Genomic DNA, 19900 nt, shown 5'->3' on the forward strand with positions numbered 1-19900 from the left:
TTTGCCTTTTTCTCCCATTCTGTAGGTTGCCTGTTCACTCTGATTATAGTTTATTTTGCTGTGCAGAAGCTCTTTAGTTTAATTAGAGCCCTTTTGTCAATTTTGGCTTTTGTTGCCATTGTTTTTGGTGTTTTAGTCATGAAGTCTTTGCCCATGCCTATGCCCTGAATGGTATTGCCTAGGTTTTCTTCAAGGGTTTTTATGGTTTTAGACCTTAAGTTTAAGTCTTCAAACCATCTTGAGTTATTTTTTGCATAAGGTGTTAGGAAGAGGTCCATTTTCAGTTTTCTGCATATGGCTAGCCAGTTTTCCCAGCAACATTTATTAAATAGGGAATCCTTTCCCCATTGCTTGTTTTTGTCAGGTTTATCAAAGACCAGATGGTTGTAGATGTATGGCATTATTTCTGAGGCCTCAGTTCTGTTCCATTGGTGTATATGTCTGTTTTGTTACCAGTACCATGCCATTTTGGTTACTGTAGCCTTGTAGTATTGTTTGAAGTCAGGTAGCATGATGCCTCCAGTTTTGTTCTTTTTGCTTAGGATTGTATTGGCTATTCGGGCTCTTTTTTGGTTCCATATGAAATTTAAAGTAGTTATTTTTCAAATTCTGTGAAGAAAGTCAATGGTATCTTGAATCTATAAATTTCTTTGGGTAGTATGGCCGTTTTCACTCTATTGATTCTCCCTGTCTATGAACATGGAATGTTTTTCAAATTGGTTGTGTCCTCTCTTATTTCCTTGAGCAGTGCTTTGCAGTTCTCCTTGAAGAGGTCCTTCACTTCCCCTGTAAGTTGTATTCCTAGATATTTTATTCTCTTTGTAGCAATTGTGAATGAGAGTTCACTTATGATTTGACTCTCTGTTTGTCTATTAATGGTGTATAGGAATGATTGTGATTTTTGCCCAATGATTTTATATCCTGGGACTTTGCTGAAGTAGCTTATCAGCTTAAAGAGATTTAGGGCTGAGATAATAGGGTTTTCTAAATATACAATCATGTCATCTGCAAACAGAGAGAATTTGACTTCCTCTTTTCCTATTTGAATATCTGTATTTTTTTTCTCTTGCCTGATTGCCCTGGCCAGAACTTCCAATACTATGTTGAATAGGAGTGGTGAGAGAGGGCATCCTTGTCTTGTGCTGGTTTTCAAAGGGAATGCTTCCAGCTTTTGCCCATTCAGTATGATATTGGCTGTGGGTTTGTCATAAATAGCTCTGATTATTTTGAGATACATTCCATCAATACCTAGTTTATTGAGAGTTTTTAGCATAAAAGGGTGTTGAGTTTTATTGAAGGCCTTTTCTGTATCTATTGAGATAATTATGTGGTTTTTGCCATTGGTTCTGTTTATGTGATGGATTACATTTATTGATTTGTGTATGTTTAACCAGGCTTGCATCCCAGGGATGAAGCCAGCTTGATCATGGTGGATAAGCTTTTTGATGTGCTGCTGGATTCATTTTGAGAGTATTTTTTGGAGGATTTTTGCATCAATGTTTATCAGTGATATTGGCCTGCAATTTTCTTTTTTTGTTGTGGCTCTGCTAGGTTTTAGTATTAGGATGATGCTGGCCTCATAAAATGAGTTAGGGAGGAGTCCCTCTTTTTCTATGGTTTGGAATAGTTTCAGAAGGAATAGTGCCAGCTCCTGTTGGTACCTCTGGTAGAATTTGGCTGTGAACCCAACTGGTCCTGGGCTTTTTTGGTTGGTAGGCTATTAATCACTGCCTCAATTTCAGAACTTGTTATTGGCCTATTCAAGGATTCGACATCCTCCTGATTTAGTCTTGGGAGGGTGTATGTGTTCAGGAATTTATCCATTTCTTCTAGATTTTCTAGTTTATTTGCATAGAGGTGTTTATAGTATTCTCTGATAGTAGTAATATATTTCTGTGGGATCAGTGGTGATATCTCCTTTATCATATTTTATTGTGTCTATTTGATTCTTCTCTTTTTTCTTCTTTCTTGGTCTGGATAGTGGTCTATTATGTTAATCTTTTCAAAAGAAACAGCCCCTGGATTCATTGATTTTTTGAAAGGTTTTTTTGAGTCTCTATCTCCTTAAGTTCTGCTCTCATCTTAGTTATTTCTTGTCTTCTGCTAGCTTTTAAATTTGTTTGGTCTTGCTTCTCTAGCTCTTTTAATTGTGATGTTAGGGTGTCAATTTTAGAAATTTCCTGCTTTCTCTTGTGGGCAATTAGTGCTATAAATTTCCCTCTAAACACTACTTTAGCTGTGTCCCAGACATTCTGGTACATTGTGTCTTTGTTCTCATTGGTTTCAAAGAACTTATTTATTTCTGCCTTAATTTCGTTATTTACCCAGTAGTCACTCTGGAGCAGGTTGTTCATTTTCCATGTAGTTGTGTGGTTTTGAGTGAGTTTCTTAATCCTGAGTTCTTATTTGATTGCCGTATGATCTTAGAGTCTGTTATGATTCTCATTCTTTTGTATTTGCAGAGGAATGTTTTACTTCCAATTGTGTGGTCAATTTTAGAATAAGTGTGATGTGGTGCTAAGAAGAATGTATATTCTGTTGATTTGGGGTGGAGAGCTCTGTAGATGTCTATTAAGTCCACTTGCTCCAGAGCTGAGTTCAAGTCCTGAATATCCTTGTTAATTTTCTGTCCTCTTGATCTGTCTAATATTGACAGTGGGGTGTTAAAGTCTCCCACTATTATTGTCTGGGAGTCTAAGTCTCTTTGTAGGTCTCCAAGAACTTGCCTTATGAATCAGCATGCTCCTATATTGGGTGCATATATATTTAGGATAGTTAGCTCTTCTTGTTGCATTGATCCTTTTATCATTATATAATGCCCTTCTTTGTCTTTTTTGATCTTTGTTGGTTTAAAGTCTGTTTTATCAGAGACTAGGATTTCAACCCCTGCTTTTTTTTTTTTTTTTTTTTTTTGCTTTCCATTTGCTTGGTAAATATTCCTCAATATCTTTATTTGAACCTATGTGTGTCTTTGCACATGAGATAGGTCTCCTGAATACAGCACACTAGTGGTTCTTGACTCTTTGTCCAATTTGCTAGTCTGTGTCTTTTAATTGGGGCATTTAGCCCATTTACATTTAAGGTTAATATTGGTATGTGTGTATTTGATCCTGTCATGATGCTACCCGGTTATTTTGCCTGTTATTTGACAGTTTCTTAATGGCATTGATGGTCTTTACAATTTGGTATACTTTTGCAGTGGCTGGTATCGGTTTTTCCTTTCCATATTTAGCACTTTTTTTCAGGAACTCTTGTAAGACAGATTTAGTGGTGACAAAATTTCTCAGCAATTGCTTTTCTGTAAAGAATTTTATTTTTCCTTCGCTTATGGAGCTTAGTTTGGCTGGATATGTAATTCTGGGTTGAAAATTCTTTTCTTTAAGAATGTTGAATATTAGCCCCCACTCTCTTCTGGCTTGTCGGGTTTCTGCAGAGACATCTGCTGTTAGTCTGATGGGCTTCCCTTTGTCGGTAACACGACCTTTCTCTCTGGCTGCTCTTAACATTTTTTCCTTCATTTCAAAATTGTGGAATCTGATGACTATGTGTCTTGGGATTGCTCTTCTTGAGAGGTGTCTTTGTGGTGTTCTCTGTATTTCCTGAATTTGAATGTTGGCCTGCCTTGCTATGTAGAGGAAGTTCTCCTGGATAATATCTTGAAGAGTGTTTTCTAACTTGGTTCCATTCTCCCTTTCACTTTTAGGCACACCAATCAAATGTAGGTTTGGTCTTTTCACATAGTCCCATATTTCTTGAAGACTTTGTTCATTCCTTTTCATTCTTTTTTCTCTAATCTTGTCTTTACACTTTATTTCATTAAGTTCATCTTCAATTTCTGATATCCTTTCTTCTATTTGATCAATTTGGCTATTGATACTTGTGCATGCTTCACAAAGTTCTCATGCTGTGTTTTTCAGCTCCATCAGGTCATTTATATTATTCTCTAAACTTATTATTCTAGTTAGCAATTCCTCTAACCTTTTTTAAAGGTTTTTATCTTCCTTGCATTGGAATAGGACATGATCCCTTAGCTCGGAGGAGTTTGTTATTACCCACCTTCTGAAGCCTACTTCTGTCAATTCATCAAACTCATTCTCCATCCAGTTTTGTTCCCTTGCTGGTGAGGAGTTGTGATCCTTTGGAGAGGAAGTGGTGTTCTGGTTTTTGGAATTTTCAGACTTTGTGTGCTGGTTTTTCCTCATCTTTGTGGACTTATCTATTTTTGGTGTTTGATGATGGGGCCTTTGGATGGGATTTTTTGTGGATGTCCTTTTTGCTGATGGTGATGCTATTTCTTTCTGTTTGTTAGTTTTCCTTCCAACAATCAGGCCCCTATGTTGCAAGTCTGTTGGATTTTGCTGGAGGTCCACTCCAGACCCTGTTTGCTGGGTATCACCAGAGGAGTCTGCAGAACAGCAAAAATTGTTGCCTGTTCCTTTCTCTGGAAGCTTCTTCCCAGAGGTGCACCTGCCAGATGCCAGCCAGAGATCTCTTGTATGAGGTTTCTGTCGACCCCTGCTGGGAGGCATCTCCCAGTCAGGAGGCATGGGGGTTAGGGACCCACTTGAGGAGGGAATCTGTTCCTTAGCAGAGCTTGCACTCTGTGCTGGGAGATCCATTCAGAGCCGGCAGGCAGGAATGTTTAAGTCTGCTGAAGCCGTGCTCACAGCCGCCCCTTCCCCCAGGTGCTCTGTCCCAGGGAGATGGGAGTTTTATCTATAAGCCCCTGACTGGGGCTGCTGCCTTTCTTTCAGAGATGCCCTGCTCAAAGAGGAGGAATCTAGAGAGGCAGTCTGGCTACAGTGGCTTTGCAGAGTTGTGGTGCACTCTACCCTGTTAGAAGTTCCCAGCAACTTTGTTTACACTGTGAGGAGAAAGCCGCCTACTAAAGCCTCAGTAATGGTAGACGCCCTTCCCCCCATCAAGCTTGAGTGTCCCAGATCAACTTCAGACTGCTGTTCTGGCAGCGAGAATTTCAAGCCAGTGGATTTTAGCTTGCTGGGATCCGTGGGGGTGGGATCTGCTGAGCTACACCATTTGGCTCTTTGGCTTCAGCCCCCTTTCCAGGGGAGTGAATGGTTCTGTCTCATTGGCATTCCAGGATCCACTGGAGTACGAAAAAAAAGAAAAAAAAAAAACTCCTGCAGCTAGCTTGTTGTCTGCCCAAATGGCTGCCCAGTTAGCATAAAATATTTTAAATTAAGGTATGTGTATTTTTACACATAATGCCATTATGGAACATTTGACAGACTATAATATAAGAATAAGCATAACTTTTATATGCAACAAGAAGCCAAATAATTTGTGTGTCTTGTTTTATTGCTATATTCCCTTTATTTTGCTGATCTGGATCTAAACCTGCAATATCTCCAAGATATGTTTATGTATGCTGTCAACTACAGACTCTCTTTATATTTAATGATGAGCACAGGCTGAAAATGAAATGATAGAGAAAAATATTTCATTCAAATGATATAAAAGGGAGCAGAGTGACCATATTTATTCCAGACAAAAATAGACTTTAAATATAAAAACCTTCACAAAGAAAGATATTTTATAATAGTAAAACTGTCAATTCACCATGAAGATATAACAATTATAAATATACATATGCACCTAACTGCAAAATATTCAAATATATGAAGCAAACTTTGACAGAATTAAAGGGATAGACAGCAACACAATAATAGTATGACATTTAAGTCCTCAACTGCTACTAATTTATAGAACCACTACACAGAAAGAATAACAAAACGGAGGACATGCGTGACACTAAGCACTAATTTGGCTTAACACATATACAGAACACTTCACTCAACAATAAAAAAAATACATTCTTCTTATGTGTACACAAAATATTCTCCCTAATAGTTTACATATGTGGTCACAAAACAAATCTTATTAAATTTAAGAAGATTGATATCATATCAAATATCTTTTCTGATACAATGGAATTAAACTGGAAATCAATAGCAGAGAGAGAACTGAAAAATACACAAATGAGTGGAAATTAAGCAATGAAGTTTTGAAAAACCAATAAGTCAAAAAGAAATCACAAGGGACTTAAAAATATTTTAAACAATATCCAACAAATTAAAATGAAACACAGCATACAAAAACTCATGGGATGCAGCAAAAGCATTACTAAGAGAGAAAATTTTATCAGTAAACATATGTATTTTAAAGCAGTATGTTGCAAAATAATTTAAAAACCTCAAATCAACAACCAAATTTTACCATTCAAAAACTAGAAAAAGAAACAAACTAAACCCAAGGTAGCAGAAGGAGAGCCATTATAAAGATTAGAGCAGAAATAAATAAAGTGGAAAAAAGAAAGACAGTATAGAAAATCAACTAAGCAAATAGTTGGTTTATTGAAAAGATCAACAATATTGATGAAACCTTGACTAGGCTAATAAAAAAAGTAAAATAAGCAAATAAAAATTAAAAGTGAAATATTGCAGGGGGAGCCAAATGGCCAAATAGGAACAGCTCCAGTCTACAGCTCCCAGCATGAGCGATGCAGAAGACAGGTGATTCCTGCATTTCCAACTGAGGTACTGGGTTCATCTGATTGGGGAATGTCGGAAAGTGGGTGCAGGACAGTGGGTGCAGTGCACTGAGCGTGAGCCGAAGCAGGGAGAGGCATTGCCTCACCTGGGAAGTGCAAGGGGTCAGGGAATTCCCTTTCCTAGTCAAAAAAAGGGGTGACAGATAGCACCTGGAAAATTGGGTCACTCCCACCCTAATACTGAACTTTTCCAACAGTCTTAGCAAACGGCACACCAGGAGATTATATCCTGCGCGCGGCTTGGAGGGTCCTATGCCCACGGAGCCTCACTCATTGCTAGCACAGCTGTCTGAGATCAAACTGCAAGGGAGCAGCGAGGCTGGGGGAGGGGCATATGCCATTGCCAAGGCTTGAGTAGGTAGACAAAGCACCCAGGAAGCTCAAACTGGGTGGAGCCCACCGCAGCTCAAAGAGGCCTGCCTGCCTCTGTAGGCTCCACCACTGGGAGCAGGGCATAGCCAAACAAAAGGCAGCAGAATCCTCTGCAGACTTAAATATCCCTGTCTGACAGCTTTGAAGAGAGCAGTGGTTCTCCAAGCACACAGCTGGAGATCTGAGAATGGACAGACTGTCTCCTCAAGTGGGTCCCTGTCTCCTGAGTAGCCTAACTGAGAGACACCCCCCAGTAGGGGCAGACTGACACCTCAAACGGCCAGGTACTCCTCTGAGACAAAACTTCCAGAGGAATGATCAGGCAGTGACATTTGCTGCTCACCAATATCCGCTCTTCTGCAGCCTCCACTGCTGATACCCAGGCAAACAGGGTCTGGAGTGGAACTCCAGCAAACTCCAACAGACCGGCAGCTGAGGGTTCTGACTGTTAGAAGGAAAATTAACAAACAAAAAGGACATCCACACCAAAACCCCATCTGTACATCACCATCATCAAAGACCAAAGGTAGATAAAATCATAAAGATGGGTAAAAAACAGAGCAGAAAAACTGGAAACTCTAAAAATCAGAGTGACTCTCCTCCTCCAAAGGAATACAGCTCCTTACAAGCAACGGAACAAAGCTGGATTGAGAACGACTTTGATGAGTTGAGAGAAGAAGGCTTCAGATGATCAAACTACACCAAGCTAAAGCAGGAAGTTCGAACCCATGGCAAAGAAGTTAAAAACCTTGAAAAAACATTAGATGAATGGCTGACTAAAATAACCAATGCAGAGAAGTCCTTAAAGGACCTGATGGAGCTGAAAACCAAGGTACGAGAACTACATGACGAATGCACAAGCCTCAGTAGCCGATTCGATCAACTGGAAGAAAGGGTATCAATGATGGAAGATCAAATGAATGAGATGAAGCTAGAAGTGTAGAGAAAAAAGAATAAAAAGAAATGAACAAAGCCTCCAAGAAATATAGGACTATGTGAAAAGACCAAATCTACATCTGATTGATGTACCTGAAAGTGATGGGGAGAATGGAACCAAGTTGGAAAACACTCTGCAGGATATTATCCAGGAGAACTTCCCCAATCTAGCAAGGCAGGCCAACATTCAAATTCAGGAAATACAGAGAACACCACAAAGATACTCCTCGAGAAGAGCAACTCCAAGACACATAATTGTCAGATTCACCAAAGTTGAAATGAAGGAAAAAATGTTAAGGGCAGCCAGAGAGAAATGTCGGGTTACCCACAAAGGGAAGCCCATCAGACTAACAGCTGATCTCTCGGTAGAAACTCTGCAAGCCAGAAGAGACTGGGGGCCAATATTCAACATTCTTAAAGAAAAGAATCTTCAACCCAGAATTTCATATCCAGCCAAACTAAGCTTCATAAGTGAAGGAGAAATAAAATCCTTTACAGACAAGTAAATGCTGAGAGATTTTGTCACCACTAGGCCTGCACTAAAAGAGCTCCTGAAGGAAGCACTAAACATGGAAAGGAAAAACCGGTACCAGCCACTGCAAAAACATGCCAAATTGTAAAGACCATCGAGGCTAGGAAGAAACTGCATCAACTAACGAGCAAAATAACCAGCTAACATCATAATGACAGGATCAAATCCACACACAACGATATTAACCTTAAATGTAAATGGGCTAAATGCTCCAATTAAAAGACACAGACTGGCAAATTGGATAAAGAGTCAAGACCCATCAGTGTGCTGTATTCAGGAAACCCACCTCACGTGCAAAGACACACATAGGCTCAAAATAAAGGGATGGAGGAAGATCTACCAAGCAAATGGAAAACAAAAAAAGGCAGGGGTTGCAATCCTCGTCTCTGATAAAACAGACTTTAAACAAACAAAGATCAACAGAGACAAAGAAGGCCATTACATAATGGTAAAGGGATTAATTCAACAAGAAGATCTAACTATCCTAAATATATATGCACTGAATACAGGAGCACCCAGATTCATAAAGCAAGTCCTTAGAGACCTACAAAGAGACTTGGACTCCCACACAATAATAATGGGAGACTTTAACACCCCACTGTCAACATGAGACAGATCAACGAGACAGAAAGTTAACAAGGATATCCAGGAATTGAACTCAGCTCTGTACCAAGCAGACCTAATAGACATCTACAGAACTCTCCACCCCGAATCAACAGAATATACATTCTTTTCAACACTACACCACACCTATTCCAAAATTGACCACATAGTTGGAAGTAAAGCACTCCTCAGCAAATGTAAAAGAACAGAAATTATAACAAACTGTCTCTCAGACCACAGTGCAATCAAACTAGAACTCAGGATTAAGAAACTCACTCAAAACTGCTCAACTACATGGAAACTGAACAACCTGCTCCTGAATGACTACTGGGTACATAACTAAATGAAGGCAGAAATAAAGATGTTCTTTGAAACCAATGAGAAGAAAGACACAACATGCCAGAATCTTTGGGACACATTCAAAGCCGTGTGTAGAGGGAAATTTATAGCACTAAATGCCCACAAGAGAAAGCAGGAAAGTTCTAAAATTGACACCTTAACATCACAGTTAAAAGAACTAGAGAAGCCAGAGAAAACACATTCAATAGTTAGCAGAAAGCAAGAAATAACTAAGATCAGAGCAGAAATGAAGGAAATAGAGACACAAAAATCTGTTCGAAAAATCAATGAATCCAGGAGCTGGTTTTTTGAAAAGATCAACAAAATTGATAGACTGCTAGCAAGATTAATAAAGAAGAAAAGAGAGAAGAATCAAACAGACACAATACAAAATGATAAAGGGGATATCACCACCAATCCCACAGAAATACAAACTACCATCAGAGAATATTATAAACACCTCTACACAAATAAACTATAAAACCTAGAAAAAAATGGATAAATTCCTAGACACATACACCCTCCCAAGACTAAACCAGGAAGAAGTTGAATCTCTTAATAGACCAAAAACAGGCTCTGAAATTGTGGCAATAATTAATAGCTTACCAACCAAAAAAAGTCCAGGACCAGATGGATTCACAGTTGAATTCTACCAGAGGTACAAAGAGGAGCTGGTACCATTCCTTCTGAAACTATTCCAATCAATAGAAAAAGAGGGAATCCTCCCTAACTCATTTTATGAGGCCAGCATCATCTTGATAACAAAGGCTGGCAGAGACACAACAAAAAAAGACAATTTTAGACCAATATCCCTGATGAACATCAATGCAAAAATCCTTAATAAAATACTGGCAAACCAAATCCAGCAGCACATCAAAAAGCTTATCCACCATGATCAAGTAGGCTTCATCCCTGGGATGCAAGGCTGGTTCAACATATGCAAATCAACAAACATAATCCAGCATATAAACAGAACCAACAACAAAAAACATATGATTATGTCAATAGATGCAAAAAAGGCCTTGACAAAATTCAACAATCCTTCATGCTAAAAACTCTCAATAAATTAGTTATTGATGGGACGTATCTCAAATAAATAAGAGCTATCTATGACAAACCCACAGCCAATAGTCTACTGAATGAGCAAAAACTGGAAGCATTCCCTTTGAATACTGGCACAAGACAGGGATGCTCTCTCACCACTCCTATTCAACATAGTGTTGGAAGTTCTGCCCAGGGCAGTCAGGCAGGAGAAGGCAATAAAGGGTATTCAATTAGGAAAAGAGGAAGTCAAATTGTCCCTGCTTGCAGATGACATGATTGTATATTTAGAAAACCCCATCGTCTCAGCCCAAAATCTCCTTAAGCTGATAGGCAACTTCAGCAAAGTCTCAGGATACAAAATCAATGTGCAAAAATCACAAGCATTCTTACCCACCAATAACAGACAGAGAGCCAAATCATAAGTGAACTCCCATTCACAATTGCTTCAAAGAGAATAAAATACCTAGGAATCCAACTTACAAGGGATGTGAAGGGCCTCTTCAAGGAGAACTACAAACCACTGCTCGATGAAATAAAATAGGATACAAACAAACGGAAGAACATTCCACGCTCATGGGTAGGAAGAATCAATATCGTGAAAATGGCCATACTGCCCAAGGTAATTTATAGATTCAATGCCATCCCCATCAAGCTACTGATGAGTTTCTTCACAGAATTGGAAAAAACTACTTTAAAGTTCATATGGAACCAAAAAAGAGCCCACATCGCCAAGTCAATCCTAAGCCAAAAGAACAAAGCTGGAGGCATCACGCTACCTGATTTCAAACTACAAGGCTACAGTAACCAAAACAGCATGGTACTGGTACCAAAATAGAGATATAGACCAATGGAACAGAACAGAGCCCTCAGAAATAATGCCGCATATCTACAACTATCTGATCTTTGACAAACCTGACAAAAACAAGAAATGGGGAAAGGATTCCCTATTTAATAAATGTTGCTGGGAGAACTGGCTAGCCATATGTAGAAAGCTGAAACTGGATCCCTTCCTTACACCTTATACAAAAATTAATTCAAGGTAGATTAAAGACTTAAATGTTAGACCTAAAACCATAAAAACCCTAGAAGAAAACCTAGGCAATACCATTCAGGACATAGGCATGGGCAAGGACTTCATGGCTAAAACACCAAAAGCAATGGCAACAAAAGCCAGAATTGACAAATGGGATCTAATTAAACTAAAGAGCTTCTGCACAGCAAAAGAAACCACCATCAGACTGAACAGGCAGCCTAGAGAAGGGGAGAAAATTTTTGCAACCTACTCATCTGACAAAGGGCTAATATCCAGAATCTGCAATGAACTCAAACAAATTTACAAGAAAAAAACAAACAATCCCATCAAAATGTGGGTGAAGGATATGGACAGATACTTCTTGAAAGAAGACATTTATGCTGCCAACAGACACATGAAAAAATGCTCATCATCACTGGCCATCAGAGAAATGCAAATCAAAACCACAATTAGATACCATCTCACACCAGTTAGAATGGCAATCATTAAAAAGTCAGGAAACAACAGGTACTGGAGAGGATGTGGAGAAATAGGAAAACTTTACACTGTTGGTGGGACTGTAAACTAGTTCAACCATTGTGGAAGTCAGTGTGGCGATTCCTCAGGGATCTAGAACGAGAAATACCATTTGACCCAGCAATCCCATTACTGGGTATATACCCAAAGGATTATAAGTCATGCTGCTATAAAGACACATGCACACATATGTTTATTGTGGCACTATTCACAATAGCAAAGACTTGGAACCAAGCCAAATATCCAACAATGATAGACTGGATTAAGAAAATGTGGCACATATACACCATGGAATACTATGCAGCCATTAAAAATGATGAGTTCATGTCTTTTGTAAGGACATGGATGAAGCTGGAAACTATAATTCTCAGCAAATTATCACAAGGACAAAAAACCAAACACTGCTTGTTCTCACTCATAGGTAGGAACTGAACAGTGAGAACATATGGACACAGGAAGGGGAACATCACATACTGGGGCCTGTTGCAGGGTGTGGGGAGCAGGGAGGGATAGCATTAGGAGATATATCTAACGTTAAATGATGGGTTAATGGGGGCAGCACACCAACATGGCACATGTATACATATGTAACTAACCTGCACGTTGTGTACATGTGCCCTAAAACTTAAAGTATAATAAAAAAAAAGAAATGAAGGTGGGAATTGAACAATGAGAACACATGGACACAGGAAGGGGAACATCACACACCAGGGCTTGTTTTGGGGTGTGGGGAGGGGGGAGCGATAACATTAGGAGATACACCTAATGTTAAATGATGAGTTAATGGGTGCAGCACACCAACATGGCACATGTATACTTATGTAACTAACCTGCACATTGTGCACATGTACCCTAAAACTTAAAGTATAATAAAAAAGAGAAATGAAATAGTAGACATTACAACTGATGCCACAAAAACCAAAATGATTGTTAAAGAGTAATATGGACAATTATGTGCCAACAAACTGAATAATCTAGAAAAAATAGATAACCTTCTAGAAATATGTGACATACCAACAATCAATTATGAAGAAACAAAAAATACAGACAGACATAGAACTAGTAAGGAAATTGAATCATTAATAAATTCCTCACAAAAAACGAAGGGCCCACGACATGATGGTTTTACTGTAGAACTTTACCTAGCATTTAAAGAGGAATTAGCACTGATCCTTCTCATACTCTTTCAAAAAAATTTGATGAGGGGAAAGCAGTTTCCAGCTTGAAGTGAACATTACCCAGATACCAAAACCAATCAAAGATACTACAAAAAATAAAACTACAAACCAATATTCCTGATGAATATTAATGCATAAGTCCTCAAAAAGATACTAAAAAACTGAATTCAACTACAAATTTAAAAGATTATACACCATGATCAAGTGTGACTTATTCCTGAAATGCAAGGATGGTTCAACATGAAAAAAAATCTATCTATGTAATTAACACATCACAATAACAGAATGGCAGAAAAAAAAATCCCACATAGTCACCTCAGTTGATGAAGAAAAAAGCATTTGCCAAATTCAACATTTTCACAATTTGAAACATAATACATTTTACAAACTAGGAATAGAAGGAAATTACCTCTACATAATAAAGGTCATTCATATATAAAAAGCCCATAGCTAACATTATACTGAATAATGGAAAACTGAAAGCTTTCCCTCTAAGATTAAGAATAAGGCAAGGATGCCCACTCTCAAGTCTTCTATTCAACATACAACCAAAAGTTCTAGCCAGAAGCAATTAGGCAAGACTAAGAAATAAAAGTCACCCAAATTCAAATGAAGAAGTTAAATTATCTTTGTTTACAGATATTAGCTTAAATGTAGAAAACTCTAAAGTCTAAACACACTCACAAAAATGTTAGATCTAATAAACAAGTTTAAGGAAGATGCAGAATAGACAACATAAAAATTCAGTTGTTTCTATCCATTAACAATAAAAAAACCAATTTTATTGATAATAGCATCAAAAAGAATAATTAGGAATAATCTCACCCAAAATTTTAAAGTCTTTACACTGAAAACTACAAAATATCATTGAGAAATTAAAGATGAAACAAATAAATAGAAAGACATCCCATGCTGATACATTGGAAGAATTAATATTGTTAAAATGTTCATGCTAAGCAATGCAATCTACAGGTTCAATGCAATCCCTATCAAAATCTCTATGGTATTATTTTGCAGAAATAGAAAAACTATCCTAAACTTCATACGAAACCTCAACGAATTCTGAATAGTCAAAAATTCTTGAGAAAGAAAAACAGAGCTAGGGCTTTACACTTTCTGAACTCAAGATACATTACAAAGCTGCAATAATCAAAACAATGTGGTGCTGGCATTAATGCAGACACACAGAACAATGGAACGGAATAATCCCAAAATTAACCCTCAATATGTGATGAAATTATTTTAAACAAGCATGTTAAGGTTATACAATAGGGAAAGAATAGTCTTCTCTTCAATTAATTGTATTTGGAAAACTGGATATCCTCATGCAAAAGAATGTTGGGCACTTACCTTATACTATGTATAAAAATTGACTCAACACAAATCAAATACCTAAACATTAGATTTGAGCTGTAAAAAATCCTAGCAGAAAAATTAGAGAAAAATCTTTATGACATTGGATTTGGCAATTATTTTCTGAATATGACACCAAAAACACAGGCATTAGAAGCAAAAATAGACTTGACTACAGAAGAATTAAAAATTTTGTAAAATAAATAAAATGATCAACAGAGTGAAACAGCAACCTTTGAAATGGGAGAAAATATTTTCAAACCATATGTCTGGTAATACGTTAATAGCCAGAGTATCTGAAGAATTGTTACAACTCAACAACAGCAAAACAAATAACCAGATTTAAAACTGGATAGTAGACTTCAATAGAAATGTCTTCAAAGAAAATATGCAAATGGCCAATAAATATGTGAAAAGACGCTTAACATTACTGATTATCAGGGAAATTCAAATCAAAACCACAGTGAGTTATCATCTGACAACAATTAGAATGGCCACTACCAAAACCAAAACAAAACAAAGCAAAAAAACAGAAAATAAGAAGTGCTGGTGAGGATATGCAGAAATTGGAAGCTATGCCTGTTACTTTAGAGTGTAAAATGATGCAGCTACTATGGAAAACAGTATGGTCATTCTTCAAAAAATTAAAAATAGAATTAACATGTGATCCAGGAATCCCACTTCTGAGTATGTATCCAAAATAACCGAAAGCAGAGTTGTGAATGATATTTGTACACTCATGTTCATTGCAGCATTATTCACAATAACAAAGATGTGGAACCAATCTAAACGCTCACTGTTTGAGGGCTGAATAAAGAATATGTGGTATATGCATATGAAAGAATGTAATTCAATCTTAAATAGGAATTAAATTTTGTCCTATTCTACAACATAGATGAGTCTTAAGGACATTATGCTAAATGAAATAAGCTAATCGCCAAAAGAAAATACTGGATTATTCCAAGTGCATAAGGTGTCTAAAGTAGTCAAATTCTTATAAACAAAATACAATGGTGTTTGCCAGTGGGTGGGTCTGGGGAAAATAGGGAATTGTTTAAGGGGTATAGAATTTCCATTTTGCAATATCAAAAGTTTCTGGTGATATGTTACACAATAATGTACATAGACTTAAGACTACTCTTCTGAACACTTAAAATGGTAAAGATGGTAAATTTTATGTTATGTGCTATTTACCACAATAAATAGCATGCTCACTTTGGAAATAAATTTCACAGTTTATTTATTTTAATTAATTATTTATTTATTTTTGAGATGGGGTCTTACTCTGTCACCCAGGCTGGAGTACAGTGGCACGATCTCAGCTCACTGCATCCTCAGCCTACCAGGCTCAAGCCATCCTCCCACCTCAGCCTGCCAAGTAGCTGGAACCACAGGCACATGCTACCATGCCTGGCTATTTTGTTTTTTTTTTTGTATTTTTGGTAGAGATGGCATTTTGCCATGTTGTTCAAGTTGGTCTTGAACTCCTGAGCTTAGGTGATCTGCTGGCCTCAGCCTCTCAAAATGCTGGGATTACACGCATGGGCCACTGCACCCCCCTAAATGTGGCAATTTATTAACAAGTTAATTATACATCTTTCTAGTCACTCAGCAATTCAATTCCTAAGTACTTATTGTAATAAAATAAAATTACAAAACTGCCAAAAGCCTTATAGAAGAAGCTTCCAGTGATGGGATTGCTGGGTCAAATGGTATATACCCAATACATATAAATCATTCTATTATAAAGACACATGCATGTGTATGTTCATTGCAGCACTATTCACAATAGTAAAGACATAGAATCAACCTAAATGCCTATTAGTGATAGACTGGATAACAAAAATGTTGTACATATACACCATGGAATACTATGTCACCATAAAAAAGAATGAGATCATGTCCACTGCAGGGACATGGATGGATGGAGCTGGAGGCCATTATCCCTAGCAAATTAACACAGGAACAGAAAACCAAATACTTCACATTCTCACTTACAAGTGAGAGCTATTTGATGAGAACACATAGACAAATAGAGGAGAACCACACACACTGTGGCCTTTCAGTGGGATGTAGGGTGGGAGGAGGGACAGGATCAGGATAAATAACTAATGGGTACTAATTTCAATAACTGGTTTGTGTACAACGAACCCCCATGACAAAAGTTTACCTATGTAACAACCCTGCACTTGTATCCCTGAACTTAAAATAAAAGTTAAATAAAAGAACGTTTCCAGCAGCTTTATTTATTATAGCAAAATACTGGGAACAGTGCTGGTATCTTCAACAGAAAGATCATTAGTAAATGTAGTACATTCATACAATGGAATAATAAACAGCAAAATAAACAGCAATATAAATGAACAAACTAAGAAATATGTGAATCTAAGAAATAAGTGAATCTGAAGGAAATTATTCATAATGAAAGAAGCCAGAATAAAAAATAAAGTATAATTCCATTCTGTAAAGTTCTAGAAGAGGCAAAATGATGTATGAAGAAGAGAGTGTAAGTGAGTAGTCATTTCTGGGCTGTTATTTACTGGGAACAGTTTTATGATTGTAAGAAGTGGATTAAGCAAATGAGTGCCTTTTCAGAACTGATCCGACTGTGCAAGATCTTTGCATTTTATTGCATACAAATTATGTCTCAGTGAAAAATATATTATTCTTCAATTTTTCAGCAAAAGCATTAGATAATATACATTTCGTTTTAGAAAATGGAACAGGAAAATAAAATTGACAAATAACTTTTTAAGTAGTTCTATGTAAATTAGTACATTCCCTCAAAGGCAAACACTTTTTTTCATCTTCTCTCATCAGAATAACTTAAGCACATATTCTTGTTTAGTATTAATTTTTAGTTAGAGAAAATACATTCACCAAATATTCTGATGAAATTTAATAGACATACATAATGCATACATGATATTTGATATGCCTATTTTTAAAACAAATAATACTTCTCCAATTGTAGGTTAGAAAAAACTGTAATGTGGTGAATCTATTCTTCAAGAAAAATAACATCTGTTCCCTTTCCATAAAGGTTAGTAGAACACTTTGTAATATAAAAATGTTTACAGTCAGGCAAAAATCTCAACTTTAAGAAGAAATCACCAATTATTGTCAAAATAATAATTATGTAACTATAATGATGTGAGCACTTTTATCTATTCTTTATAAATGCTTACATGCACAATCTTCATTCAATGGGAGTTTGAGGAAAGCAGGTGCTCTTTTTAAAAATGACACTGTTAGAGTCACTTCTTCTCCAGCATTCCGAAGAACCTGAACCTGAAAAAAGGAATAAAAAGAATACAATCATCATTACATGTATCATGTTATATGATGGCAAAGCCTTGAAATTACTGGTTGTTTCTTCCACCTTCCATTTTTCCCTAGTATTCAGAAACATTTTATAAAAGATAGAGGGAGCTAATTATTTATCATTGCAGTAAGAGCCATCAATGTTCATCCTCTTGTCACATTCTGTGATCACCTGTTTATACACAGCGTGAATCTTCCATTCATACTTGTTGAGGTCTTCCTGAGCTTATGGTCTATATTAGGCAATATGAGGAATCAAGAAGTCCACAGAAAGGCAGATAGAATGTTCAGGTCACTGTATTTATTGGTAAATTATTAATAATTGTTGAGCACCTATTTTGCACCAGTATATTGGATAAGCTTTGGTGCATATGTTATGTAACATAAAATAGGCTAAGATATAAGAGAAAATGATTCTAAAAGCATAAAAATCTGATTCTGCCAATATTGACCAGAGTACTAATTCAGATTAAAGCAAATTGACCCAATTCACTCTAATCCTCTTGCAAAAAATAAATAGGCATTACATATTCTACTTAATATTTTCTTTTCTTTTCCCTGCAAACCTGTTATTATCAATAGCATCAGTTGTAATATAATGTTGAAGTCTGTTATTATCAATAACTCTCAACATTTTTTAAAATATAGAATTAGTAAGTCTAGTTCTTCCAGTTAAAATAATTTCAATTTCTCCAAGAATCATATCCAAAAATATAAGCCATGTAAAAATTTTAAAACTAAAAAAATTAAAAGAACAAGAAGCTGAAGAGTTATTTATAGCAAACACACCTGAAAAAGATATTAATATGTTTATAATTTTAAACTATCATGTAAAATAAGGATAATCAGTGAAAAAGCAGTTAATAAACATGGAAATATATCTTGTTAAATACATAGAAAAATTGTTCAACCGCAATTAAAGAATTGGCTACTTAAAACCAATTTAGAATGACTTCTGGCCCTGACAAGATGGCACAGATGGCTGGGCATGGTGGCTCATGCCTGCAATCCCAGTACTTTGGGAGACCGAGGCAGTCGGATCATCTGAGATCTGGAGTTCGAGACCAGCCTAGCCAAAATGGTGAAACCCCGACTCTACTAAAAATACAAAAAAAAAAAAAAAAAAAAAAAAAATTAGCCTGTCTTCGTGGCAGGCGTCTGTAATCCTAGCTACTCGGGAGGCTGAGGCAGGAGAATCATTTGAACCCGGGAGGCGGAGGTTGCAGCGAGCCGAGACCGCACCTCTGCACTCCAGCCTGGGCAGCAAGAGCGAAACTCCGTGAGAAAAACAAACAAGCAAACAAACAAACAAACAAAAAACGCACAGGCTCATCTCTCTCTGCTCCTCCCCAAGAAGTACAACTGTAAACACTGAAGAAAATACAAAAGACAACCAAATAAGAACTCTGAAAGACAGAAGGAGAAGGAAAATCTGATTAGGGGTCTCAGGCCAGCACTGGACAGCACAGAGGCCGGATACCTTACCTGCTCCACCAGAGGAACACCAAACAGGCCGGACACTTTCTCAGCCCCATCATTAAAACAGAAAGCACGCTATATAGGCTCATGCCACCTCTGGATTTTAAAGGAGCCGCATTAATACCAGGCAAGGCAGCAAACATCAGTGAGCGGTGACAACGGGAAGCCAGCAGAAGTGCTAGCCTTCCCCCTGGGCCTGAGAATACTCTGCCCCACTCAGAAGCACTGTGTAACCAGGATCATTGGCAGGGGTACCTCCTCATACGTGCCCAGTGAGGGAGGCCACTTTGTCACGATCCTGAGACTATCCTCCCCTGCCTAGAGACACCATCCTAGTGGAGAGTACCAACAAAGATAGACCTGCTCCAAGGTCCCCATTATCCTACCTCCTCTACAGCAGGGAGGAACCCTCCATAACCAGCACTGACCTGGGAAAGCTTTTTCCATCCCTTCAAACAATCCCAGCAGGGAACAGTGGGTGCCCAGTGACACGAGATAAATCAGTCAGAACAAAGCAGCACCAAACGGCTCTAAAACATGTATTGTAAATGGAACCATGGACCACAAACCCGTCAGCTAAACGGTAAATTTCTGTTTAAAAAAAGAAATCTCAAGTAAGA

At 37.5% G+C, this 19900-nt stretch overlaps 1 protein-coding gene across 6 annotated transcripts in view; it reads right to left on the reverse strand.

The window, feature by feature from the left end:
* The window catches only part of SNTG1 (syntrophin gamma 1), an 880400-nt gene that overhangs the window by 273303 nt on the left and 587197 nt on the right, over positions 1-19900 (reverse strand). For all 6 annotated transcript variants that reach the window (XM_055349267.2, XM_019032962.4, XM_055349266.2 and 3 more), the window contains one exon: positions 17666-17768. In XM_055349267.2, coding sequence (XP_055205242.1) covers positions 17666-17768 — 103 coding nt within the window. The remainder of the gene's footprint in view (positions 1-17665; positions 17769-19900) is intronic.

This window comes from Gorilla gorilla, chromosome 7, assembly GCF_029281585.2.
Source record: "Gorilla gorilla gorilla isolate KB3781 chromosome 7, NHGRI_mGorGor1-v2.1_pri, whole genome shotgun sequence".
Classification (NCBI taxonomy): domain Eukaryota; kingdom Metazoa; phylum Chordata; class Mammalia; order Primates; family Hominidae; genus Gorilla; species Gorilla gorilla.